We start from the raw sequence: 27,234 nt of genomic DNA, 5'->3' as shown, positions 1-27,234 counted from the left end.
GAGAAGTTTGAATTGACCCAGTAGCACTTCACTTCCAGTGGGAGGATGGAGCTGGGCCAGAGAAACGCTAGGTCTGGAAAACATCAGTTCTTCCAGACGTGGTGGGCTTTATTCCCAATAAATGACTTTGGTGTGCTTCCTCTTGGCTGCAGGAGGGGAGGAGAGCACCTGGAGCAGATGGCTGGTTAGCAAAGCATTGTCCCTGCTCCCTGCTGCTGGAGCAGCTCAGCTCTTGCTGAGCAGGATTGATGTGTCCTCCCAGCCTCCCACTGGAGCAGGGAAATACTATTAATCACACTTGCTTTAGGAGGAATAGAAGTATCAAGGGGATAGACAATTTGCCTGAGGACATGATGGGAAGTCTGTGGTGGCCCTTGGAAATCCCTTTGGGTTCCCTAATATGCAGTCAGAAGCTCTGACCACAAGAACTTTCCATATCGAGGGTTAAAAACCTCAAGCAATATTCTTCTATGCTTTTAATAGAGGTTTTGCCCACTTAGGGGCAGGTACTGCAAGGCTGGTAGAAACTGAATGTATTTTATTAAGGCCCACTCCAAGGAAGAAATATATTCCCTACATCAAGAGCAGCTGATAAACAGTGTTACAATTGATGACTAAATCACAAGTTAACCCAAGAATTTGAATGGAAATAAATAAATGCTTTCTTTTTTTTTTTTTGGTGAACAAACAAGGCTGAAAATGGATGTTGTCATGTACCTTTCTGCTCCATCCAATATAATTTCATGCATTCCCATATGGATTTTGATGAGTTCTGCAGATCAATGACACAGCACTTAAACACAAGCTAAGCAGTAATTACAGATGCATGCAAGATTTATTCATCTGGTGGCACAGCACCAGTTGATGGAAGAATCAGCCGTATCCAATCAATGTTTGAAGCTTCTCAAAATACAGAGGTTTTTTGGCTCCCACTGCAAAGTGAAAATAGAAATAACCCCCTGAATCCCAGGGATGCCTCCTTAGGCCCATACAGGGCAAGGCTGCAGGGTGCATCTGGGTCATATCTGCACAGCGGCTTGACCCTTGCCTCTGCATCCCCATAAATATTTTTCTTGTGGGATCTTCTTCACATGCTCACTGCATGACCCACGTCTCCCTAGGGCTGAGGATTGGACTGATGAGATTTAAGGCATAAATAAGGAAAAAGAAGAAGAAGCATTGCAGAGAAAAGGGCCATGGAGCAGGCATGCCCCACGTGCCCAGGCCTGGTGTGCACAGGCAGGAAGCCAGCGCGATGTGTCACACTGTGGTACGAAGGGATCACCTGGGGGACCGCAGCCGAAACCACAGAGGAGCGTAAGGTGGCACTGCTGTTTTGGGAACACGTGGCAGGGGAGGCAGGGTAGCATGTGTAAAGCAGGAAACTGGATTTGGTCCAATTTTTCTTCAGGCTTTCCCTGTTGATGTGAGTTATCTGTTGCTATAGGAGGTCTCACCCTCCGTGCAGCAAAGCTGCTTGCTCCCCTCTGTCACCACGGGAGCCCTGACAAGCCAGGGAGTCCCACACTGTGATGACCTTTGCTGGGACTTCAGAGAGGGTGCTAATCCTACACCTTGCACTGCCAGCCCTGAGTGCAGGTGGGACTGGATCGAGACTGTGGATCAGGAGATTCAGCTCTTTATCATGTGTGGGGAAGAGACTCTTCCACCCCCAAGTGTGGTCCCTGGGCAGGGTATAGGTATTTGAGTTCTTGGGCAGAAATGTGCAGGCTTTTTTTCCTGAATTTGTTGGTAACTTCTGCATTTGTGTCATTTCTTTGTTTATGCATTTTTGTTCAATGAGAAGGTCCTCTGGGGATTTCTTCACGTGAAGTTGCTGCTTTAACACTAGTTTAATTTAAGAAAAGGTTTTTGCCTGGACTCCATTATCAATTCCCAGCTCTCAGCTTCTGCTAACTAGCATCACCCACCTCTGTCTCATTCTTTCTCCTATTCCTACCCTTAGCATATTTGGCATCACTGCACAGCACACTGGTGCAGTATTTCTCATGTTGGACATTGCAAGAGCATGGATCTGTTTAACTGCAAATGTTTAAACTGACATTAATGATGCTCAGTAGGATGTACTGGCTGGTGTTTCCCTGAAGGAGGATTTGGAAATAGTTCTTATGCTATTGCCAAACCTCACATACCAACAGCAATACTGAGGGACTGGGAAATTGTGATCTATATCACTAAAAGTGCTGTAAAAGCCTCAGAGCTACAGAGACTGCTCACATGGAGTTTCATGTACCAGGCTTGCAGTTTTAGAGCACTAAATTTCTTTTCAGTCCTGGTGTTCTCAGCAAACCTGCTGCTCAGCACTGGGGTCACAGTGTAGCCCAGCAAGGAAGGGGTTGCAATGACACAAAATGCACTGCAAATCCCCAGCAAATGACTTGGACTTACCACCAAAACCAGAGCTGACACTTCCTCAGAGTCCATGGTGCAGTTGGTGCCTGGCTTCCCTCTCCTCTGTATCTCCTCCTTCCCCTCCCAGCAGCATGGAGTAGGTGCTACCTAAAATCTAGGCTCAGAATAATTTATCCTCTTTTTTCCCCAATAAATGCTCCAAAGAGTCTGAGGGTGCCCAGGGACCTTTGAGGAGGTCCCTTCTCCAGGCACTCCAACATTCAAATGCATTAAATGTATTGGAGGTGGGGAAGGTTGTAAGCATGTGGATTTTGGCACAAGGATGGGTGTTTACTCTGCTGTTCTCCAGCCTCCTTCTGCTGTCATGAACAAGCTAAGAAACCCTGCCCAGAGCCTGTGCCCACAAAGCAGTGAGTGTGTGCCTGTCCCTGACAGTCCCTGCAGGAGTACCCTGAGAGCCTGGGCTGGGTAGGGGGAGAGGCAGGTTGGGGAGTTACAGGGTTTTCTGGGTGGACTGAGAATACAGAAATTTTGGGTTTGGATCTGTGTGATATGTCAGTGGTCTGAAAGCAAGGAACATAAATGGGGAAGACGAAACAATAGCTCATAGACAGTGTCTGTTATTTTTACTGTAATAATGTAAAAGGTGTGGATGAATGGACTGATATGAACCTAGCACTAGTTAGTCCCAACTAGTGTGTGGTACAGGCAAAAAGAAAAAAATATAGGAAAAGGTCACAAATCTGTCTGCAGTGTGTTAGGCCCCCTGTGCTGATGGGGCTCCTGCCCAGTTTGCGTGGTAGAGTGGCATGTGAGCAGTGCCGTGGCAGCATCACATTTGCCTGCCTCCAGTTCTGCTGCCCAAATCAACAAGAGTCTCATCTGTGAGTGCTCTGGGGAAAAACAGGTACAAACAAACCCCTTGTCAGGTTTCCAAGAGAGGGAGGAGGCAGGAAGGGCACTCCTGGCACTGACCCAGCCCTGGAGTGCCAGTGACCACAGGGCAGTACTGAAATGCCAAGGAAAAGCACAGCCCCCTGCCTCCTGCACAGCCTGCACCTAAATGCCCTGCTGCCAGGTTTGTCCCAAGACTCTCCCTTTACACACCCCACCCATGGCCAGGCGTGTGTCCGTGCTGCTGAGTCCTGGAGAAAGAACCCCGTATTTCCCCTCTTCCCATCCAAAATGCAGCTCGATGGCTGGGGGCTGCTCAGCACATGGCCCGGATAAGCAAGACACAAAGTGCTGTTTGCTCTAGGGCTGATCAGAGCTATTGTATCAATTAGGCTGTGCAAGAAGCAGCGCCCTTAGCTGCACGGAGCGGATCCCAGCGCACAGAACCTCGGCCAGGCGCTGGGACTGTGCTCCCGGGGCTCCTGCCCAGCCCCGCTGAGCCTGCCCAGCCCCGCGGCTCCTGCCGGCTCCGCTGCTGCCCTCGCCGCTCTCGCCAGCGCGGACGTCAGCAGCCCAGACACAGCAGCGTGTCATTGTCCCCACCGGGAACCGCGACAAGGAGCTGCAGCCTGCCGGCCGACAGGCACCGCGGGCTCTCCGGGGCTGGGCAGCTCTGCCTTCCCAACAGAGGCTGTGCCACCCTCCCTTCATGGGCACACAGCTGGTGCTTCAAACCCATCACTACTGAGTCCTGTCATCTGGTGATTTTACGCCGTGTCACAACCGTTGCTACATCCTTGGTTTTTTTCCCCCTTAATTTTTGTTCTCTCAATCCCCTCAAGGCTGGATATTAGATGGGCTATTTGCTTAAGGAAATAAAAAAGGGCTTTCCAGCTCTCCTGTTCACAGACAAAAGGCTTTAAAGTACAAGCTAGAGGGTTTAGGAAGCAGCAGATAAAAGCAATTTTCCAGTGGTTCTCTTAATATATTCTGAAAAACAGGGAATTTTATCTAGGCTTGCAATTGGTTTTGGATTTAACTCCTAACCTTAAGGTTGGATTTGGAATCCTAACTGAGGATGGGGATACTACATTTTTCTGGTGGGAAGGGTGAGTGTGTGTGCACTGCCTGGTCCCCAGGAGGGGGTGGGGGAATGAGTGGCAGCAGCTGCACACCTCTAGCAGTCACTCAAAAACCTTCGGAGCTCTCCTGCACCGCGGGGGCACCACTCTGGTGTCAGAGCCCTGGGCAGGGCACAGGATGGGGAATGGGATGATCCATGGAGGAATCAGAAACTGTGAAGGAGGAGAAAGGAAGGTAACTGCATCCTGAGCACACAGAGCTGATCTGTCCTGCTTAGCTGGGCTTGTCCTAGGCTGGAGTGGCTCCTCCTGGCTGTTCACCCCATGGCTGGGGCAGGCAGCTCTGCCCCAGAGTTCCCAATGCGCTGCTACATGCTCCCTGGACTGCAGCAAAGTCCTTTTTCAGCTTTTCCTTACAAACTGGGATGATTTCTGGGAAAGGATTTAGGGAGGGGGTGCACAGGCAGCTGTGCAGCATCTCACCACTGGTGCCTGCAGACCTGTGTGGAAGACAGCTTGCTCCATCCTGGAGCCTGGCTACAAAGAAACCCCTTCGTTCCTGCCATTCTTTGCCATTTAAGGATTTCAAACGGGTAGCAAATACATCGGGAAAGCACACGCCACCGCCAGGCTCACCTCCCAGCCTCACAGATGGTGCCAGACCTGACGCCAGCCGTGTGAAGAGCCTCGGCACGGTGGTCTCCTGACAGATTTTCCTGCAGACACGCTGCAGAATCAGGAGGCTGAGAGCAGCCGGATGGTCCCCACCTGGTCACACACGTTGCTGGGGGACAGGGCTCAGAGCCCCCCGTGTGCAGAGCTGGGTGCTGACTGGCTGCCATAAAGCAGGAATCACACACAGGGGGGACAAATGCCTTGCTGGAGCTATGCAATTCCCTAAGGAGCTTCTAGGAGTAATAGTCACCCTGAGAGCCTCTCTGGTGCACCCCTCAGGAGGTGCCCCATCTCCTGCCCCCAGCCTGTGTGAGCCATGCTGTTTGTCTTGCAGGGCAGGGTGTGATGGTGGAGCTGGAGGTGAACTGTACATCAAACCTCAGGTGCAGAAAGGGAGACGGAAGCTTGGATTCCTTGGCTTTGCAGGGGAGGAGGAGCAGGGGCTGTGAGCTCCCAGGAGAGTCTGGCTGTGAAGCTGCATCCCAGCACTGCCACGTCTCGGTGCGATGAGGAGGTTGGGGTGAAAGATGGGAGACAAAGTGAGGGGCTCACCTGCAGGGTGTGAGTGCTACCTGAGGAAGGGTGGGAGAGGGAGGCTGCAGCCAGCAATAGGGACAGCAGTGAAAAAACAAACTGAACGGAACAAAAAAAACCCAACCTCAACCCTTGGTGGCAGCCTGCCAGCTCCAGCTGGTTTCATAAGGACATTTCAGCCTAAAAATACACAAATACTCAGCCAAAAAAAGTCAAATCTTTCTGCGCCAAATCTGTCACCCACAGCCCTTCACAAGGCAGGAAGAAATTCCTGTTGGGTCTGTCAGTCGGAGATGAGAACAGATTATCCGGGGTTCAGGACTGTGGTTCAGCAGGTTTCCTTGGGGGGATGCCCTGTGCTGTGTTTATAGATGGTGCTGGCTGCTCCTCACCACTAAGCAAAATGTGAAAAAGGGAAGAGATGGTTTCCAAGTTCTTGCAGTGTCTCCTCCTCCAGGCAGTGTGAACTACCTCAGCTCCTACCCTTTTGGTGTGAGTTTTGCCAAAATGGGGACAGCCCTGATCTGATGAGCCCATTTAATTGTGTCTCATTAAATACCAATTTACTTACTCAAGGTGTCAAGATTTTACTAATCCCAGGCCAAGGACAACACAGTTACGATGCAACACAGAATGAAAAATGGCAGGGAGGTGGCAGGTACTGCTATGCCTTTGTGCTCCAGGAATGAACTACCTATGTAGCTTCTCTGCTCCTCCTTGCAGGACAGTCTGTAACTCCTGTGTCTTTTCAGAGCTGTACCTCAAAAGAGGGTGGGTCTGGTGGAGCTCTGCCTCTGCCCTGGGGTCTGAGAGGGGCCAAGTGGGATGGGCACTATAACAAGATCCAGTATTTTATGATGAGGCTGTGTTATGCAGAGTCCTGCAGACTTCTGCCTGGGAGTTTTCTGCCAAAGAAGCTCAGTCCTCCTGCTTTCCTGTCAGAGTTTGGTGGGATAGGAAGGTGACTTAACACCTACAGTCAAGGTAATCTGACATGGTCTCCACTCTGCTTTGGGCCAACAGAGGCAGCCCCTGGAGAGTTTGTACCCAATTTTGGTGAAATTGGGTGTTCCAGATGGATGAAGACTTCAGGGGAGATGCTGGAAAACATCTAGCTGATTTAAAACACAATGTCTTTGCTATTGTGCTCTTCCTCCACCTCACCCTCAGCCCTAGGTGAAGCCATATAATAACAGCAATTCCTCAATTTATGAGGATAATAATGAAACTAAGACCTCTACCAAGCCCGAGCCCTGCAAGACTGTAACAGGCTGAAGCTCAGATTGCCTGTGTCTCCCTCACCTTGCACTGACAAGAAACAGCCCCGCTCCAGCACCTGCACCAGCACCAGCACCAGCACCAGCACCAGCAGACATTGCAGAGCTGCTCCTCCCTGGAAATAGATTTGCATCTCATTTGTGGGAATGGAGCAAGGTTGGTGATTCCAGTCAACCAGCTCGGGTCTTTATGGACTGTTTTGTTTTTCTTATTGTAGGGGAATTTGATTATTCAGCGCTGGTGGGCATATTTACTTACTGGGGTAAATTAAACCATAAATTCAGACAAATGTACCTACCTCTACACTTGTGATGTGTTTTTCCTTTCTGCTTTATTGGGCTCCAAGACACAAAGGTGCATTGTTCAATAAACAGCGCAATGCAAGTCATCCCAATTAATTGGATTGTTCCATTTATGCTGCTACTGCCTCCAATTAAATGCAAGGGAGCGCAAGTGACAGGCACGAGTAAGATGGGTGTGCAGAAAACCATATTCTAATGCAAAAGCTGTGATGAGAAAATGGAATCTACACACCTGATGGGAATATTAATGCAAAACCATGACCTATAATTTTTCTTTCTTCAGTCTGGGCGTGCCAGAAACAATTGCAGCTCATTAAAATGGATCATGTCCTGACAGTCATGCATAATGACCAAGTCCCACAAGTCCCGTGGTTTAAATGTTTGCCTAGCTGGTGAAGCCAGCAAGGTAAATGTTTAGACCATGGGACTTGTGGGACATGGACATTATCATAGAGCTGCATGGTCCTGCTTGACTAGACACAGGAAAGTGCAGCAAACCTTGAAGACCCTTTCTCTCTTTTAAACCCAGTGTTATCAGAAAAAGAGTGGAGGGAAAAAGAACAAACCCAAGAGTGCCAGTGTGGGTTGGACCTTTGGAATTCATCTGGCCCATCCCCCCTTTCAAAGCAGGACCAACTTCAAAGTTAAATTCAGTTTGGAAGTCAGCTCAGGTGGCTCAGTGTTGAGCACTTCCAAGGATGGAGATTTTACAGCCTCTCTGGGCAGTCTGTTCCAATGCTGCCTTGTCAGGGCTCAATCTGGAAGCCATTCACCACATCACAACAACATCTGGCTCTACTTTCTTAACTGCTTTTTTGATGCAAAGTGTGTGTTGGCACGTGGGATGCAGTAAGAATCAGTAGGGGAGGTGACAGCGTTGTGCAAAGACAATTCTTTTGCAAGGAAAATAGATCAGAAAACAGTCCCACACAAGATGGAGTGAGAAGGAAGACACTGCAGTATTTTATTCTGACTCTGGTGCTTTTCTGTAAGGCACTGCCAGACCAATTCTTGAAGATGAAATAACCAAAATGTTGTCCAGTTTGGGCTTGGTATTTGGCACAGACTTGAGATGTCAGTGCTGTGGTTAGCTGTGCTACAGCAACAAACACAACTGCATCTCTCTTTCTCCACTGAGCAGTGAGGTCTGTATCCCTCTTCAGAGGCATCTCTCTCTCCTTGGCTCCTGATGGAGGGAGCCAAAGGCAACAAGCTTCCTAGCCCTGACACCTCTGATATGTGTGAAGATGGATGGGTTGAATGCAGACCTAAAATATTTTACATTTTCACGGTAGTTTCACAGCCCTGGCATTATCAAATGATCTTTCAAAGTACTTGGAAGCAGGAGGAGAAGAACTTGAGATAGGTTCTGGCTTTTTTGTGTCTGTGTACTTGCAAACTGTCTCTGCCTACACATCTTGCAGGGCCTGTTCCTGTTTGGAGATGCACACGGAAAATTAGTGCTCGTGTGGATGCTCTGTCTGCTCCATTTCCCCCCTGAAATTTGGAGGCTGTTCAAAGCCAGTCCCCATCCCTGGGTGCTTAAGATCAGACTTGCCCTATGTGCTGCACTCCACTGACCAGCCTAGTCAGGAACTCGAGGCTAGGAAACACAAGACAATTTTAAAATCTGAACAAAAGTAGGAGATTAAGGAAACCAGCTGGAAACCTCTGTTTTGCTGATTTTGAAAGCAAAATGTGGGTCACATATGTGTTTCCACAGACAGAAACTGGCTGGAGAAGAAAAATACATCAGCATTGCCCAGACTCTTTGATGATCAGAGGTAGATTTAGCTCCTAGGCATAGAGACAAGAAAGGAAGAGGAGACTAAGTAGGAATAAAAACATAATCAAGATATTAGGAATGTGGAACGCAACCCACCCGTAAATTTGCCTTAGGGAACTACAAAAAAATGCAGTGGAAAAAAAAAAAAGATGAAATCAATTGCCACATCTTACTATCTTCCCTTGTCTTGCCTTCCTTTGCAGTCCAAGACACAGGAGGTCCATTACAGAACCTTCCCTCTTCCTCGACCATGTTTTTTCTTTGTAAAAGTGCTGTTTTCTACTGCTCCTTTACAGCAGCTACGAAATCCTTGCTAAGGACTGGCTGACTTTAGAGCCCAAAAGAAACAAAGCTTTGCAGGAAATCCATACTTGTCTGCATGTATCAGGGGCTAGAAAGCAATGTGCTCTGGCCCATCTGGCTCCAGAAGGGAGCTAATACTCACTTCTTGTTTAGTCTAACACAAAAGATTAAACTTATTTTCAGTGAAATTGATGACAGACTGGTAAAAGCCATGCTGCCGACCCTTGCAGGCTGTTGATTAGCCTGTGACTTGGTCTCCCAGGGGCTGCAACAGAAGGCCTGTTGTTCCAGCCATTTAAAAAAACTCAAGGTAAAGCACTGGAAGAACAGTTAAAGACAACAGCAGCACTGACTCAGAGAAGCCCAGGAGGTGGTTCCTTAGAAATAGCCAAGCAGCAGGGGGAGGTTCTGAAAAGCATTCAGGGCATTTGGTGGGTGCTTTCTGGGGTGAAGGGAAGTGCCTGGAGCACTCCTGAAGGTCTCACCTGTGCTGGCCACAACATGACCTGGCCACTTGGTGCCTTCAGGCTTTGTGGCATGTGCTGAGCAGCCATGGAGCACAATCTCCAATTCCTGCAGGAAACTTCCCTCCTGCCAGCAAAATGCCAGTCCCTAAGGCTTAACACCAAGAGAAGCCTGAAATGAAATGCTAGTGCAGCTCACTGCCTGTCACTGTTTTTCAGACTTTGGGGAACTTAGAATTCAGTTCTTTTCTGGAATTTATTTTTCTCAGCCCTAATGAAAACACATTTTGTAGTTGTTAGTGTTTTAAATTGAGTGTCAGTGTGAATAAAGACAAGCCTTTTCCCAGGGTGGGAAAAAAAATAAAACTGTCTCAAATCTTCCACTCATGCAAAAACAAACAACCCTAAAGCATTGAAGAATTAAATAAAATATATGCCTCTTTTCACTGGGAGTCCACTGGGTGTGAATAAGTGCCATATGAGCTCTCACTTGCATCACCATCTCCTGTGATGGCACCAAGGCCTAGAGGTGCAGAAGGATGTGTTTTGGTGCCCTGCCATGTGACAACATCTTTGTTCCCAGTGGTGGAGCCACCAGAGGCTCCTGAACACCAGCAGGGCTGTGAATGAGAAGGGCTTTGTTATCTCCAGCTTCTCCACCAACCTAGCCCAGAGAAAAAAGGTGCCCAGCCACAGCACAACTCACAGCTAAGGAGAGAGGCATCACAGCACTGCCCTGGCACAGAGGGCCATCCATCCTCATCTGGATGCAAGAGATTTTGTCAGAGACACAAGAATTCATTTGGCTGGGCTGCAACCCCTAGATTGCAATTGCTGTGAATACTACGGCACAGAGCCTCTTCAGTTGATGTCTAGAAACTGCTTGTGGTTTCAGAGCTCTTGCTGATGAATTGCACAGCAGCTGGTCATATTGGGAGGGCTCTGCTTATTATTTTCAACTGCTGTCTTGCATGGAAGGAAAATCAAAATACTTTCCTCAAGGTAACTGGCTCTAAAACAATTGAAGGTTTTTCCACAAAGTTGTAATGCAATTAGGACTGGCATTTTAGATAATTTATATCTCTAAAGGTATGTTTATGCCATCATACCCTTATTTTGTGAAAAAAAAAAAAAAAGAAAAAGAAAAAGCTGCCAGCAAGAGAAAGCTTATTTTGCTATTACAGGCAATGAAATACAGATTCAACCATCATCCACCTAGTACTGATTAAAAGGCAGCAGAATGCCAGGATCATCTCTGAGGCGTGATCATGGTTGGGTAGGATGCTGTATCACCAACCACACATCTGCAGGTTTCCCATTCAGTTTTCCATCAGTGCCAAATGATGTGTCATCACTTCCCTTCTGCTGCAGCACCTCAAGAGCTGCTCTCCCCAGCTGCCCTGCCAGCTTGGATGGGAGCAGCTGGTGCAGCTGGGAGCACCAGGCCCACCACACAGAACAAAACCAGCAGCCACACCAGTGCCTGGGTTTTGTTTTTGATATCCAGGAACACCCCAAGCAGAGTTCCCAAACAATCCAAACACAATAACAGCTCCAGAAGTGCATGAAACATCTGGTGAACTTGTTGCTATGGGATATTGTGACAGCCAAAAGCATGGACATAGCATTGCCTGACCCCATTGGGAAGCTTCTGTTTCCCTGATTGCCAAAAGGTCCAAGGGTACAGCTGGGGAAATGAAAGCTGTCTGCACGCCTGGTCCTTATGTTTATACTTAACCACCTTTGGCTGACTCTTGCACAAGATACAGTCCAGGGCCAGGGGCATTTTGCCTGACTGCAACAGATGCTGTGATTGCAATTATGGGATGAAAACCTTTAGTCTCCTGACCTAGGCTGAAGCAAATATTTTGGATCAATTATCATTACAAATAGGTCTGAACTGAAACTAGGGAGACACGGAACATCTCTTCAGAGCCACAGCAGCCATTTGTGGGTAGATGTCCTGTCCTCATGACAGCATGAACCAAAGCCATGGATTCAGACAATCCCCACTGAATGACATCTGGATGTGGTCCCTAATGGCAGAGAAGCTACTGACTGTATTACAAGAGTAACTCAATACCCCTGGAAAAGTAAAGATGTCCCTTACCCTTGGTTGTAATCCAGCTGACCTATCAGTACACTGTACAACTACAGAAGGTCCAGTGGGAAAGAAAAGCAAACAGAGGAAAGAAAAGCAAACGCAAGAGCTGTACTGCTGCGCAAAGCAGGTGATCACACCCTTCTGTTCTCAGTCAGATAGACAAAGGAGCCATCTGCTGTGCCCACAGGTTGATTTGCCTATATTCACTAGATCCATGTTTGCAAAAACCTACCCTGAGACATTTGGGAGCAGTTTGGGAACCTGGCCTTGGGGTCACAGACCTGACCCCAGACTGGCCAAGAGGGGACATGAATGTCCTGCCTGATCCTCTGTGCTTTGCAGTGGCCTGTGGCACAACACACACCCCAAACTGTAAGCAGAGACACGTTGAGTTCCACTGGTATGAGGTCATTCACTTCAGTCAAAACTTCAACAAATCCAAATGCAGCTTCTCAACATGCAAGGCTATGGCCAGGGATACTCACTATTGGGCTGAGTCGTTAAGTTGATATTCCCGGGACCGGTTGAAGCATTCTTGGATCCCAGAGTCTGCCCAGAGCCTCATCATAGCTGACAGCAGCTCTGGAGAGAAGGGCTCTGTGTCCTCCATCCGACTTACGACATCGCAGACCATCTTGGCATCAGCCTGCAGAGGAAAGAAACAAGAGCTCACAGAGATGCTTAAGGCAGAATTTGGAGCCAGAGATTTCAGAAACAGTTCTCCAAACCATCAGGAGTAAAGAGGCCGTGTTTCTCAGGATGGGGCTTTAGCATCCATACTGTGTGATCCAGCTGAAAGAGCAAAAGAAGGATGGAGGAAGGAAAACACAAGGAAAAAGTTTGTTTGTGCAATCCACCTCATATCAACAAATATTTCCATTCAACAGACAAAGCAGTCTGCACTGCATGTGTGGAATTTCATAGGAACAGATAGGAATTCATACATGTACAAGGATATTTAAAATTGTTAGCAACAACGCCTTGCTTTAACTGAAAGTGGAAACTTGCTGAAGTGGGGGCTTTGTATCAGAAAGAACAGCAGAAAGACTCAAGAAACAATTTCCAGATGCTGGTTTATTGCTTTTCCTAAATTCTTGTTCTTTGCTTAAATTCTTGTTCTTTGCTATGAGCCCCTGCTAGGAGGGCTAATTCATGTTAATGCGGACCACCTTGGCTGCTGTGGTGCTCTGTGACTCACAGGGAGAGGAATCTCCCACGGTTACAGAGCATGGCAGTGAGGGCAGGGCCAGATGGCCATTTTCAGATGGAATCTTTTTTGGTGAGAAAAAATGAGATTCACTGGGACAGCAACGTTTCCTGGAGGATAGTGCTCTGACACAACTTGGGTCTGGAAGATGTCTCAGATTTAGAATGGGAATGTCTAGACAGCCTTGGAATAGCTGAGTTCAGCCTTCCTGTAATAGTCCACAGTGGCTGATGCTTCACTCGTTTGTGAAGAAGAACACCCAGTTTTATGACTATGCTTGCTTTGCAAGAAGTAAACTCCCACAGCACCCACAGACTCCTGAAACCCTTGGGATGTTGACTAATCTGCAGAGTTTTTCTTTCATTGCTTTGAAAATCTCATATTTCTACTAGCTGAAACAAACCCAATTATTATTGCTATAATTAATTGGAAAAGAGGAGCTCTTGTTCCTTGTATGTGTGCAGCAAGCTTGTGAAGACAACCTTCTTTTTTTACTCTCTTGCCTCTTGTGTGCTAGACTGAACCCATTCTTGGCTAAATGGAGGTGGAAATCTTTGCCTTCCAGGATGTTTGATCTAAGCCAGCGAGTGCAGACCAGAAAAACAAATCTTGAGAGGGGAGTGCGGGCTCTGCTCATGCTTTGTTGGGGACAATTAGATGTGCCATCATTGAGGAGCACCACAATAATCTTATTGTATGGATGGGAATAACAAGTGTATGGCAGGGTCTGTATGGTCAGGATCAAAACTCTGTAACCTCTTTTCTGAACACCAAAACTGTGGAGAAATTGCAGAGCACCAAACTGAAAGCACTGGAGACTGAAGCTGCTGGAGATTTCAGTGCTCAATGAAAGAGCCTCAGGTGCCCTGAACATCCAGCCTTTACGGGCTGAAGAAGTCTCAGTACTGTATGTCTCAGTATTGTATCCCATCAAACTTAATGGGGTGGACTCTATGCTTTGAAGGCTTCATGAACATAAAATCTTTCTCACAGAGCACTTAACTTCATATGATAGTGCCCAGGAATCTTCCCAGCCCTCTGTACAGACTCTGCTCATTTTGGCGAAAAAGTATTGGTGACTCACACCTCAAAGCCAAGACAAATGAAGAACCTTGAAGAGTTCAGTTAATTTCAAAAGCTTGTTTTCTGCCCCGGAGTGCTTTGTGAGCTGAGTGAATATTCATAAATCATCTGTATGGTTTGCCTGCCCTGCTGGAGCAGCAGTTCTGCTCTTTTCACAGACTCCAAATGACATAAAACCTGCTAATGGCTGCAGTCTGCCTTGGCTCCAGTATTTGTGTATGTGTGATGCAGGAAAAGCATCCATGCTTCCAGTCAGGTAGAAGGATGTCTTTGTATGTTATCTTGACTGCTGGAGGGGGTTATAGGTATAAGTAACAGATCTGTCCATCTGTCTGTAATGGCAAAGCACATTTGAAGCTCTCCAGCTGTCATGGGCATGGTCTGGGCTTCTGAGTTTTGTGGATTTAACTGCAGCTGCTCTTTGCAAAATATCAGAGGCAATGGCACAGTCATCATGTTTTCTGTGCTGGGAAATAGCTGCATCACCTTTTCAACCACTGAGACTTGTGGCAATTCCCTGTGACCCATCACAGGGGGGTTTTGAGCAGAAGACAGAGATGAACAGCAATGACAAGGCAGAATGGGAGTGACCAGGCACAGACATTTCTGGCTGTGGTTATCTGTGAGTCTGTTGGGCCAGAAGTGGGCACGTAGGGCAGGGGATTATTTTGGTACACAATCCTCTGCAGTAACTGGAAGTCCCTTTTGGGGACAGGAGAGGCTCTCCTCCCACAGCATGGACACCTGCCTGCAGGGCAGACAGAGTCAGCAGGCTGAAACAGGGGAAGAACTCGAAGGAAAGTTTATTGCTTCTGCTGAACAGTAATAACAATATTCCAGACTTAGTTTTATTTTGCAGTGTGAACCACTGAACTCTTGGTTTTACAGATCTAGAAAAAGCAGGTGCAATGAGTACTTTTAAAAATACCCCTTCCCCCTGCCAAGGTTGAAGTCCCTCTGTCAAGGAGCATGGGGACATCCAAGAGTTCAGGCATTTGTTAGATGATTTAACGAGCAATTAAGGATCCATGAAGAGAAGATACCCCTTTCTTTTCTCACTCTCCAGGCTGTGTCTCAAGCTGGGAATGACATTAAAATCTCCAACTCCCCCTGGGCCCAGCAGGTAGATTTTAAATACTGCCTGATTGACTTTTCCCTGCCTGTCTCCCCTGGGTCTGCTGCTCCTGCTTTTCCCGAGGTGAGAAGAGCCGAGCCTCCTGCCACGCTGTACTTCAGCCAGCAATTAAATAAAGCAAAACAAAACAGGCAAACCAGCCCCCCACTCCCCTGCCTTGCAGTTCCCATCCGACAGGGCTGCTGTTAATGAACATCACGGTGGTATTTCAGCTACCTCGGGAACTAAAAATAGGCAGTGCTTGGCCCCTGGGATTGCTGGAAGGAGCTACAAAATGGTGCAGAGCTCATTCCACCACTGCTGCCTCTGCCATTCCCAGCTGCTCTGTCTTCTGTCTCCTCGGAACAAGACATCTGGGAGGAGGGTAAGAGGTCAGGCTGGTCTCCTTCATGCTGGCTCTTACCCAGCACGAGCGTCCTAGCCTTTGTCTGCAGCATTCTGACACGTCCTGCTGCCACTCCCCAGTGCCTTGTGTTTCCCATAGCAGGTGAAACCCTAACACCTGAGCTGAATGCCTTTGGGCAGTTCATTATGGAGAGTGGCATTTGACACTTTGTGTCATTCCTGAATGCTGATTCCATCCACCTCCAGCAGGACAATTAAAGCTGGCTGTGCACGGTCGGGGGAGACAGATGAGCTTAGAGACTGTGGTAAAGTGAAATTATACATCCAGGCTTTAGACATCAAGCCAAGAGACCAAATAAGTCTTTACTAAAGAACAGACCTCAGCTTTGGTCAGGGAAGGGAGAGGGTTCTGTAAGGCCAGGGCAGGGTCTGAAATCCACAGGCAGCTGTGAACAAGAAGCTTGTAAACACAGTGGGAAGTTGGCATGTGTCATTCCTAACCCCAGGTTGTGGGCCTACCTGTGCAACACACTTCTGGTCTAAATCCAGTTCAAAAGGGGATCTGTTCTCTACCTAACCTGGATATAACTGCAGTTATTTAATTGTCTCCCATATGTCACTGTCACCAAGCTCACAGCCTGTGCTCAGCATACAAACTTGTGACTTGCAACAGTCACACAGCCCAATTAATGTGTTACCTGGCTGGAAGGGAGAGGGGCCCCTCCCTGCAGTCTGAGACTACTCGCAGTTGCCTTTGTCTCTGCAAGCAAGTTATTTTCCATTACCCCGATACAGACCACCCCTAATTACTTGTTCCTCACCACCACCCATGACTGGTGCCCATGAAGATACCAGCAGAGCTGCACTATGAAGGTACCAGCAAAGCTGCTGCTGCCCTAGCTGCTGTAGAGTCAGACTGGAGAAGGACCTAGGTCCCCATCTCTGTCTATCCTAGGGCAAATCCTAGCTCTGATTCTTTGAAGTTGACTGGACACTGACTAGGAAACTTTTTATTTTAATTTTTTATCCAAAAGGAATAGTTTTCTGGAAGGGGAATTTTAAGGGAGAGGCAAAACCTTGTGTGAAGCTGCGTGGTACAAATCTGCCAAAGCTTAAAGAGCTGTGCTGTGCTACAGCCAATGAAGGTATGAGCTGGTGTGCCACACTGTACTGTCCTTTCCTTTTGGTGAACTAAATCCCTGTAAATATCACTTTTTTTGCTATTATTTGTTCTGATTAATGATACTTGTCACTTAGCCTGTCTCAAAGGTTAATCTTGGGGCAATTTTGTCTGGTGGCTGGTTGTACCAGGAGCTGCTTCTCTGAACGTTTCAGAAAATCCATGCAGTGGGGGAAAAGATAAGCACTATAAGCACTTCAATTTGGCTGGTGGTACAGGGCACATCAGTACAGTACCAATCATCAGCAAGCAATCTTGTGAAAATAGTAGTGGCCGTCATGAGTCATGAACCTGGGGATAATCAAACTGATGTCTAGTGACCATCCACCATCCAAAAACGACATCCTTGGAAGGGAACCCTTTGGGGAACCAGATCCTGACCTCAGGGCACAGCAGGATGTGCCTCTGCTACTCCAGTGAGAAATGGTGTCCTGTAACTTTGTGGCAGAATGTGTCTCATAAACTGAAAACCTCCCCCTTCTCCTTACAGACTGTCTCAGAAATATGGACCACACTTCCAGACAAAGAGTGGTTGCATTGCAGCAAAACCCAGTGCTTTTTCACAGCATTTCATCCTGAATAAATCCTGGAAACAAAGCATGGCTGGTGAATATGTCTTTTCCAGAGACATCCAGGGCCAGCTCCAAGTCCATAGAAGTTTTTGTAGACACTGAATAAATAGCTACATGTATGACTCTCCCCCTCACTCTCCCTCTCTTTCTCACACATCTGTGTTTCAGAGCTGACCTCTCAATCTGGGCAAGTCTGTCTGGCATTAAGCAGCTGCTGGTGCATCGTGAGAGAAACAACTTTCCTCCTGCACCCTTCCATCTACCCCAGAACATTTAATTGAGGCCTCCCACCTTGGCTTGGCATTTGGCTTGCTGAGAGATCCTAGAAGGCACTGAGCAGGTAAAAATCTATCCAGTGGCTTATTAATATCTACCCCTTTGGAGATTACCTTGAGGTGGGCACCAAAACTTCCCCTCTTTACTCATGTTAGCTGGAGGTGGAATTGCAAAACTCTGGACAGAGATCCCAGTGGTCTGGGAAAGGGGTTTACACAAAAGCTCAGCATAATGCTCTCTAGCACTCTGCATCACACAGCAAAGCTAAGCCTGAAATGTTAAGTTAGAGATGGCTGGCTTTCCACAGAGTCACAGTAGTCATCCACCCTTGTGCAAACCTCTCACAAAAAGGTTGGCTGATGTGGATACAATGCCAAAGGGCTGCCGTCTGTCTGGGAGCAGACAGACTTCTGTGTACAGAAAGCACAACCAGCCATGGTGGCATCCAGAGCTTCTCATGAGCTTGTGCTGTCCGGCTGGCAATCAGTACAGCCCTGGTTTTCGTATCCTTCTGGAGCCAAGATGGCACCATCACCTCTCACTGTCTTGGCCAAACAGTTCTGTGTGTCTGGGAAGTGATCTAGGATCTCTAGCCTGAAACCTTATTATAGCTGTTTTTTTTCTGTCTGCTGCTTCCTGTTTGGGCAGACATTGAGCAGGACTGATATTGCAGATTATGATGTTTCTTACAGCAGGGCAACTGCTCTGCGTTCAGTACTACCTTCATTCCCATTCTGGATGATACTGCAGTTCACCAAATAAAATTTGCCAGCCCTTATGTGGGTATTACCCTCTTTTCCCCTCCTTCAACACATATAAAATAATGTTCCTGGTTTGCTTGGACTTATGACTGTCTGGCAATCCAGAGACTGGATAATGCATGGACTAGATTAAGCTCTTGGGTTGCCAGCTGACCAGCACCATAGTAAGAATTCCTATAGCTCCACGTCCTGTAGAAAATAGTGGTTCATTCACTATTGGGGGAAAAACCCACAACCCAACAACAGAGAACTCAACCTGCAAGGACTAGTTATTTCCTGAATTTGCTTTTTTTCTAGGAAATGCAGGGTCCTCCCCTCTTTTTGAGGAGCTCAGAGTAGCTCCAGAGCTGGGCGAGACAAATGCGGTGGGTAGCTGACCTGATTTTTCCAAGCAAGAATGGGAAAGCCAGAAAGCATGTGTTAAAAGGTCTCAAAATAGGTCCTGACCCACTACCTGCAAAGGCAGGAAAGAAAACAGCACACTCTCCATCCCAGTCCCCTCTATTTCAAGAAGAGGGCATCCCCAAGAGTTCAAAAGCCACTGCATGCTCCCCCAGCACTGCTCCAAGAACGGGATGCTTTAATGGGTCCTCTTCCCTACGAGCACTGAGCAGAGGGTCTGGCTACAGGAGCTGAAAGCCCAAACGTCATCCCTCGCTGAGGACTTTCAGGCCATGCAGGCACAGACAGCACTGCCCACCAGGGAGGGGATGAGAGAGAGAGTCACAGATGGGGGACATTAGCCGCATGGCTTCATGCTCTGCAGGGAAGTGCTCTGCCGCAGTGCTCAGGAGCAGGCTGGAAACATGCAAAGATGAGAGAGCAAAATCCTTGCAGCTTACTGCCCTTCTCCTCTGCTGGGTAGAAGTCCATAAAATGTAACAGCACTGGAATATTTGTGCTGCAGTAAATGGCAGGGAAATGCCTGAGATGCCATAGTGAGAACACAGGTGGGGAAGCTGCATTGGCTCCTGGCATTTGTAAAATAAATGGATATTTTCCATTTATTGCAACGCGGACTGCTGAGGCTGAACAGAGTGGGAGTGGTGGTGATTCTCTGGGAACCCACTCTGGGTTTGGGAATTCCTGATGGGTTTAGCCTGTACATCTTCCACTCCTGAAATGTCTTTAAGATTTTCCACACCAACATCCCTCTGGGTGACTGTGTTAAAAGTGGCTGGGCAGAGGGGACACAGTTTCATTCCAAGCTTTCCTACCATAAAGGAGGAAAACAGCCTTTGTCTTTGGAACAGAAAGGGAAACGAGCTCCTGTGGTGGGTGTATTCCCAGGAAAAAGATTTTTTAAACATCTCTGGCTAAATGCCACTTGTGTATGATGGTTTATAGGGCACTGCCTTCCTGCTGGGAAGTTGTGCAGTGCTGGAACCCAGTAATTAGTTTAATGCTCAGAGCTCGATGCTGAACGGTGGGTGCTAATCTCCACTCTACAATTAATCTCCCAGATTTATCAGTGCCTCTGTGATGAGGAACTAAGCCTGTGGGTTACATTCATCTGTCCCTGAAGAAAGAAATGGTCTTTCAGCCAGAGAGAGCCCTGTTTCATTTTATGGTCCCTTTTCACTTGGTGATCTCTGTTGAAGGTATATACCTAAAAGAAAATGGAGAGGGAAAATCCCTCCCTTTGCCCTACCCTGGTAAATTTCATCTCCCTGTTGCCTCTTTTCTTCTCATAACCCGTAATTTCTTCTGTAACCCGTAACTGGGATCTCTGGGTAGGGATTTTGTACTGCCCTCCATGATAGAGCAGTCAGTGGGTTTGCTGTGCATACTCAAGCTTTGTGCCTGATGTGGGGGGTCTCAAAATTGTTTCTTGCATTGCTGATGTGACATTAGCCATCACAGCAGCCAGAGAATACTGATTCTTCCACTTGGCAGCAGAACTGAAAAATTAAGTGGTGTTAAAAATCAGCTTGGATGAAATGTGGATTCTCCTGTGAATCCAAAATCCTCTGAAAAATTTAATTTCACATCCAGCCAAAGCACGTGCCTTAAGCCCTCAAAATATTTTGAGTTATTTAGGTGCTCAGTATTATTTTTTAGAAGTATGTCAAATTTCAAACAAAAATTTGGGGTTTGAATGAAAGTTGGGAAAATTAAAACAAATTACTTTGTCCTTTCAGGAATGCAAAATCCTCTTGAAAAATTCTGACATAATTTCCTCTTGCCAATGACTACATGTAGATTTTTACTAGAATCATAGATTTTAACCAGATGTGTAGATTTTGACCAGATTTTACAAATGGTTTTCGTTCATTTCAGACTATTTTTTAGCTATTTACATCGAGCATTTCTGTCCAGGTCTATTAATAAGTAGACAGACAAGGGGGAAGGACTCCACACGGACACATGGCAGGTTTAGATTAGAAATTAGAAGAAATTTTTCCCTGTGAGGGTGATGAGGCACCGGCACAGATTGCCCAGAGAAGCTGAAAGTGTTCAAGGCAGGTTGGCTGGTACTTTAGGCAACACGATCTAGTGGGAGGTGTGCCTGCCCATGGTAGGGAGGTTGGAGTAAGATGATCTTCAAGGTCTCTTCCAACCTAAACCATTCTAGGATTCTATGATATTAACATTGTGAAGGGGATAGACTGAAACAAGATGCTATTCACTGAGTGACTGGTTAACAAAATTTTGCCTATGACTTTTTACTACTACAATCCTTGTTTAGGTAGACTCCCTCTTAAATTCCAGGTGACTGTGAACCCTTCTCTGCAGGGAGGAGCAGAGGTGGGGGTAGAGGAGCATTTGGCTGGGGTTCTGCTGTGAGTGGAAGCTGCCTCTGATGGGGCTGAGGTTGAACAGTGACTGGTCGAGGAGTCTGTAGCTGTTTAAAAGGAGCCACAGAGTTCAGAGCAGACAAAAGACAGATTTTTAGTTAAATCTCCCCTGTGCTGCTGTATTTCCAGAAAAATCAAGACTTGGGTGCTTGTAACAGGCTTGGAGGGGTTCTTGCTTTGATCAGCAGGGATTACAGAGACTAACCTCCAGCAAGTTCCTCCTTACCGGAGCTGAGGCACGTCACATGCTAACAAATTTGCTTACACATTGTTTCAGGTTGCTGCAGAGAAAAAAATGTCCTAAATTTTCCTTACAAGAGCATCAAGAAATTTCCCCAACCCTTTGATAGGGGGAGAGTGGGAGAGGAAGAAGAGGGAAAGAGAAAGAAGGCAGAGGGGAAGGAACCTGCTGGGTTGAGTGTGAGTATTGCTGTTCCAGGAGAAGCTATTCTCAGGGATATTAAGAGGAACTTTATTTTTATTAACTGCTCTTTTCAGAGAAAATGGATAAATGGGACCTCAGGTGCATCATTAGATGACAGGATAGTTCATAAGATAAGTGGCTGGCAGAGAACTACCTTTCTAACAGCTCAACAAGGGTAGGCAGAAATAGGATGGGGGGCTGGCAGAAATCTTTGATGCTGTTGTGTATATTTATTATTTATTCTTCTGGCACAAATATAGCATCAAAAAATATCAAAACCAAAAAAAGCCCATAAACTGCTGTCACTGGATTAGTCCTATCTCTGTAACCATGGCATCATGTAGTAACGACAGGAAAAATCAGCAACAATGGGAAAAAAGCACCCAGCATTTATGACACTTGTGAGGGTGAGGCAAACTTCCTTGCTCTGGTGAGGATGCACCAGAAGGGATAATAAAACCTGAGAGCATCTTACTAGCCTGGGCATCTGTGAAGCTCAGCTGTGGTGGAAAATGCCGCAAAACAATGGAATTGCTGCCTTGCGTGTAAGCCTGTGTGATACAAATAGAGGGTAGAGGGTGGATCCCCCTCTACAACCCTTTGCTGCCATTACAGGTCACTTCAACCCCCACAGAACAGTGGGGATGGCCCCAGTGCCTGCCTTAGCCAATAATGGAAATGGCTGCAGCATCTCAGCACCATGGTCGAGGCTTTTTGGCACTGTGACCTGCTGGTGTTCATCTCTGTGGGTGTGGCACACCAGCCCTCACCCTCTGTCTCTCACGTTCATCCTCTTTCAGTGCATTCCTTCCTTCCCCTCTGGGTTCCCTCTCTCTCTGTGCCACCCTCCCTGGGTCTGCAAGTCCTGCAGCTGCTGCAGTGGGAAGCCCTCCCTGGTGGCTGTACAGAGCACAAGACTGTGCTGACAGGAGTAGCAAGGCATGAGCTTAATACGGCACAGAGTATTTCTTGGAAAATTATACATATTCACTTTTTTCTGGAATACTTTGGCTGGATTGGAAATATTTCAACTACCATCCGGGGATTAGGGAGCTCCTTTTAATCTGCTTTTGTTTTGTTTGTTGTTTTTTTTTTTTTACAATCTTTGCAGAAAAAGGAGTAAAAGCTTGCTCCAAAATGCCCTCCATGGAGGGACTGGGATTTGGCAGTGTCATGCAGTGATGCCAGTGGATAATAGGATGTGATAACACTACAGTCTGACTGCCTCCCAGAGCCCCTTTGCAGAACAGCTCAAACGTCTCCCACAGATGGATTTGGGGCAGAAGTAACCAGCATCCTCCAGCCATCCAGCTGGGAGCAAAGCTCAGGTTTAGGGTCTGTTTGTGCTGCCCTGGATTTGCGCCACAGCACAGAGCAGAACTGCCAGTGAAACCTTAGAGTGGAGATTTTCACAGCTGCCTAATGGGTCTAGAAATCTGATTTATTCTAAAATAAGCAGCCCAGGCCCGTAGTCACCATGTCCATCTCAGCAGCAGAGTGGACAGTGGGTCCCCCCATGGCACAGCCAGCTAGTTGGAAAGTGAGAACCCCCAAGAAATCCAAATTCTGCAATTCCTAACTCCTCTCTGTTTTCCCTTCCTGGTTACTTTGGCTTTTTCTCTCCTGGCAAGCCCCTCTCCCCAGCAGTACTGCAGCTCTGCCTGCTTGCAGCCATCCCAGCCCCAGGAGCAGCCCTGCCTGTGCAGCACTCTCTGGAAATGCCATTTCTCTTGCAGGCGTGCCCATGGTGCATCGCAAAAAAATATCCCCAGAGGAGTGAATGATGCCAGTAAGGCTCTTGCCTTCCCTCCACCTCCCAGGGCTACTTTCTGCCTTGGCTATGAGCCTGCTGCATCTTTGTGTGGTTAATAAAAATAACCTAAAAGTACTCGGGAGCAGACAGAGCAATCCCAGAGACTCCAAACATCTAAGGGGCTTTGTTTCCAAGGCAACATCTTGTCTCCTAGCTGCAAAAGGCCACGGGAATGAAGGCAGCCTATAGAAAATGAATAGCTAAATGACAACAACAACAAAAAAATCTGCTGGGGAGTGTTTCAGAGAGGGAGGGGTGTTCGCAGGGGGGCCAGGAAAGAGCGAAGCTAAACAAGCCAGGAGTAGCTGCACAGAGCATGCAAAGGGGCAGGCTGCAATTTATCTCATGAGAAGCTCAGTCCTGCCCCCATTGAAATGCAGAGCACCACTTCCACAGACTTAATGGGAGCAGGGGAGCTTGCACAAATCAGCTATTCTTTTCTTTCCCCCCTTTTTTAAGCTACACTGTTTGAAGATTGGAGCTAGTTAAAAATAATCTATTGTCCAAGGCAGAGACTTCCCCAGTCCCAGGAGCTCCCCAGCCAGGGCTGCAGCTCACTATTGATTTTGGTCACCCCAGTTTCCCACTGCCAGAGCTGCCTCCTCCCTCTACAGCCCACGGCAGCGAGGCAGGCGGGAGGTGCCAGAGCACCAGAGCATCCCTTCAGCTCTTCCAGGAAAGAAGCATGTTTTCACCCATTTTCCAAGGTTTCCAGAGCCGTGCAGTGTGCTAATAATATCTGTGTGTAGTCCAAGCTGTAGTCAGTTCTTTCACTATGGCTGCAAGGATGGCTTTGCTCTTACAGCCTTTTGAGCCAGCTGCCCGGATAGCAGACTTGGAGCATCAGGCACGGGGAAAGCACAGACCCCTCTGCCCCCCGTGTCCCACCCATGGCCCCTGTCTGACACCACCCTCCCCTGATGAGGGCAGGCAGGCAGGCGGGTCTGGGGCTCCACCATGGTGCCTCTAATGTGCGAGCTGCCCTTACGTAAGTGACTGCTGCAGTCAAATGCCCGCGGGATCATTTATGGGATTGGTATCAGACAGGGAGGGAGATGCCTGCCTGCAGATGCACTGCTCCTGTCTTTCCCCTGTGTCTCATGGGAGTGCTAAAAGCTGAGCATCATGATGCCAAGTAAGCTGCCAGAGCTTTTCCTCTGTGTCCCAGGGGGTGGCACGGATGCCCTGGGAACATGACAGGCATTGGGTCAGGAGCTCCTCCAAGCTGGATCTCTGCTCCTCAGCAGCACAACATGCATGGAACTGCACCACGCCTGAAATGGGCTGCAACACAGCGAGGGGAGGAGGGAGCCTGGGCATTTCCCTGCAGTGGCCAGGAGGGATTGAGGACATTAGGGTTTGTTGGTGCTGCTCTCTGTCCTGGGCTGGAGTCAGCCTTGGGCTCAAGCTCTCCCTCTCCTTTCCTCAGAGACTCTTTGGGATGATGAACAACTCAGCCACTGATGTCCTGCCTGATGTTAAAACATTTTATTTAATTAACGTTTTTTTCTTTGTACCATCTCTCAATCAATACCATGTGGGCAAGAGGTTCCCAGAGGGAGAGCTGATGGGAAATGCTCACCTCACACTTTTTTTTTTCACACCGTCTGCTGTGGGCAGAGCCAATCCCTCCACACGGATGGATGGATGACTGCTATTTATTATTCATCTTGGTATGCAGAGCAGAGCCTCTGTCTGAGCAAGTTTTGAGATGATGAGGTTTGCTTCTCACTCCTCCTCCTTGAAATGATTTTAAATTTAGCTTAATTTCAGGGAATTCCTTTGAAATTGCCCTGGAGAAGCAAGGCTGGAATTTGGTCCTTATAGCTCTGCCCAGAGCTGGAGGGCTGCCATGGGGAGGCTGCCTGCAGGGAAATAGAGCTGGCCTGCCTGCTGTCACCACCGATCCCGACGGGCAGTGCTGGTGTGTCCCCCTCCCTGACTCCTGGAGAGCAGCTGGGCACATGCAGTGCAGGGCCCAGAGGCACAGGCTGCTGGAAAAGCAGGGGACCAGTCTGACCAGTCACTCTGTTCCCCTTCTTCCCAGGGGACATTCAGTGGGGAAAAACCCAGGCAACAGGGAGCTCCTGAGGCTCAAGGATGGACCAGTAGGGATGAGACTTGATTTAAGAATGGGGAGAGCATGGGACTTGGATGTTTGTATCAAAACCACCACAGCCATTTTACCTTCTTGTCCCCATTTCATCCTTCTTCCATGTACTCACTGAGAGTATTGTGCACTTATTTTCTATCCTAAACTCCTTTGCTTTTTTTCCTGGATCACCTTCCACTGCTATAACTTTCATCCCTACGTGGCTGAACTTCACTTCTACATGAAATGATTCCTACAGATCACGTTGAGTTTTCACTTGAAAATACTCTTGGACAACTTTCAAGGCACTCACCCCCACTTAACCATGACATAAATTGTGTGGTACTCTCTGTACAACTGGTTGTCAAAATAGTTCAAAATATTAATACAGGAGCTGGGATTTTCCAAGGTAGTTGGTATTGACCTAACCTGATTCACACTGGGCTTGACTGTAAATTGTTAGCAACAGGGAACAATGAATGTTCCTGAAAATCCCATCGCTTGGAAATAATGATGGAGAAAATAGATTTTACAGGATACATTATTACTGGGTTGTAAAAAATTCTCACCCAGTTGTCTTTAAAAATGCATCTGCTCAGGTTGTTAATGGCATTTGCATGGACAGTCTTGTCATTATGTCTGAATGAACAAAGAGTATTGATTTATACTAGAATAAATTTATAGAATAAGAGCTAAAATACAGCCAGCTGGGTGGCTGGATTATACTTCTTTGGAGTATTTGCTGGCAAATGTTTCATGTTTTGGTTTTTCAAGAGGACTGAACAGGTGACAATACACCTGTTACCCTTGGTCCTAACATGATCAGGTGATAAGCATCTGTTGAGTAGTCAGGGCACTTCAACCCTCTCCTAAAAACTGCCTGCCCCTTCATTTTCTGTGCCACCCTTCTGCTTCAGGTGGCTTATCTCACTGACTTGGGCTTGACAGACAAACACACACTGAGGCTGGCTTCCAGACCCTCAGCCAGGGATAGACAATACATGCTTACATCTCCTCCACAGATAAAAACTGTCAAGATTTCAGCCTGCCTTTGAGCTGATATCTTCAGAGTAATAGGTCAGGCTGGAAATTCATTTCCAGCACTTGTCTGCCTACCAGAAGCAAGCTCTCCTTGCCTCCTCGCCACTCCTTGTGAGCCACAGCACTCAGTAATGAGGCCATTGATGGAGCAGTGGTATGTTCTTTTGTCCCTGCCAAAACCCTGCTCCCTCCTATTCAACTCAACAAGATGTGAAGCCCTGGTGCTGCCAAGTGTCTTTTCAGCTGCCAAAGGAAAAGGAGCTAATCAAACGAGGAAAAGAGCCCAAGTACCAGGCTCCATTCCCAGCTCAAAGCCTGCGGATACAATACCCACCAGCTGGCCTGGTGGGCTCTGAGCAGCTCCTGTTCTGCCTGTCCTGGGGTGAGAGCCGTGGGCTCTGCTGCTCCCGGTCCACATTACTGCTGCCTCAGTTAGCCAGCGTTGGAAAGCTGCTGCATTGATCCCTCTCAAGGCACACCACAGCCTGTACTTGTTAGTCCTTTATTTTTTCTTAAATTCTGTTCTGCAGTGCCAGCTTCCTATCTCTCCCCTCCTTATTTCCCACACAAGGAGAAAAGCCTCATGCTGCGCCTTTCATGTCCCTTGGCCTGTCAGTGGACAGCACCTCTGAAGTCATCTTTTTGGCCTCTGTTTCGAACTCTGCAACTCAAACATTTTCTCTGTAAAAAATAGGAGGAGACTGTTGGTTTT

The 27,234-nt window shown here is 47.6% G+C and overlaps 1 protein-coding gene across 2 annotated transcripts in view; it reads right to left on the bottom strand.

The window, feature by feature from the left end:
- The window catches only part of GNAO1 (G protein subunit alpha o1), a 140,351-nt gene that overhangs the window by 33,574 nt on the left and 79,543 nt on the right, over window positions 1-27,234 (bottom strand). For both annotated transcript variants that reach the window (XM_041400559.1, XM_041400557.1), the window contains exon 4: window positions 12,281-12,441. In XM_041400559.1, the coding sequence (XP_041256493.1) occupies window positions 12,281-12,441 (161 nt within the window). The remainder of the gene's footprint in view (window positions 1-12,280; window positions 12,442-27,234) is intronic.

This window comes from Onychostruthus taczanowskii, unplaced genomic scaffold (genome assembly GCF_017590055.1).
Source record: "Onychostruthus taczanowskii isolate IOZ18803 unplaced genomic scaffold, ASM1759005v1 scaffold18, whole genome shotgun sequence".
Classification (NCBI taxonomy): domain Eukaryota; kingdom Metazoa; phylum Chordata; class Aves; order Passeriformes; family Passeridae; genus Onychostruthus; species Onychostruthus taczanowskii.
Note: the sequence above shows the minus strand (reverse complement) of the source record. Positions and strands in the feature narration are given on the sequence as shown.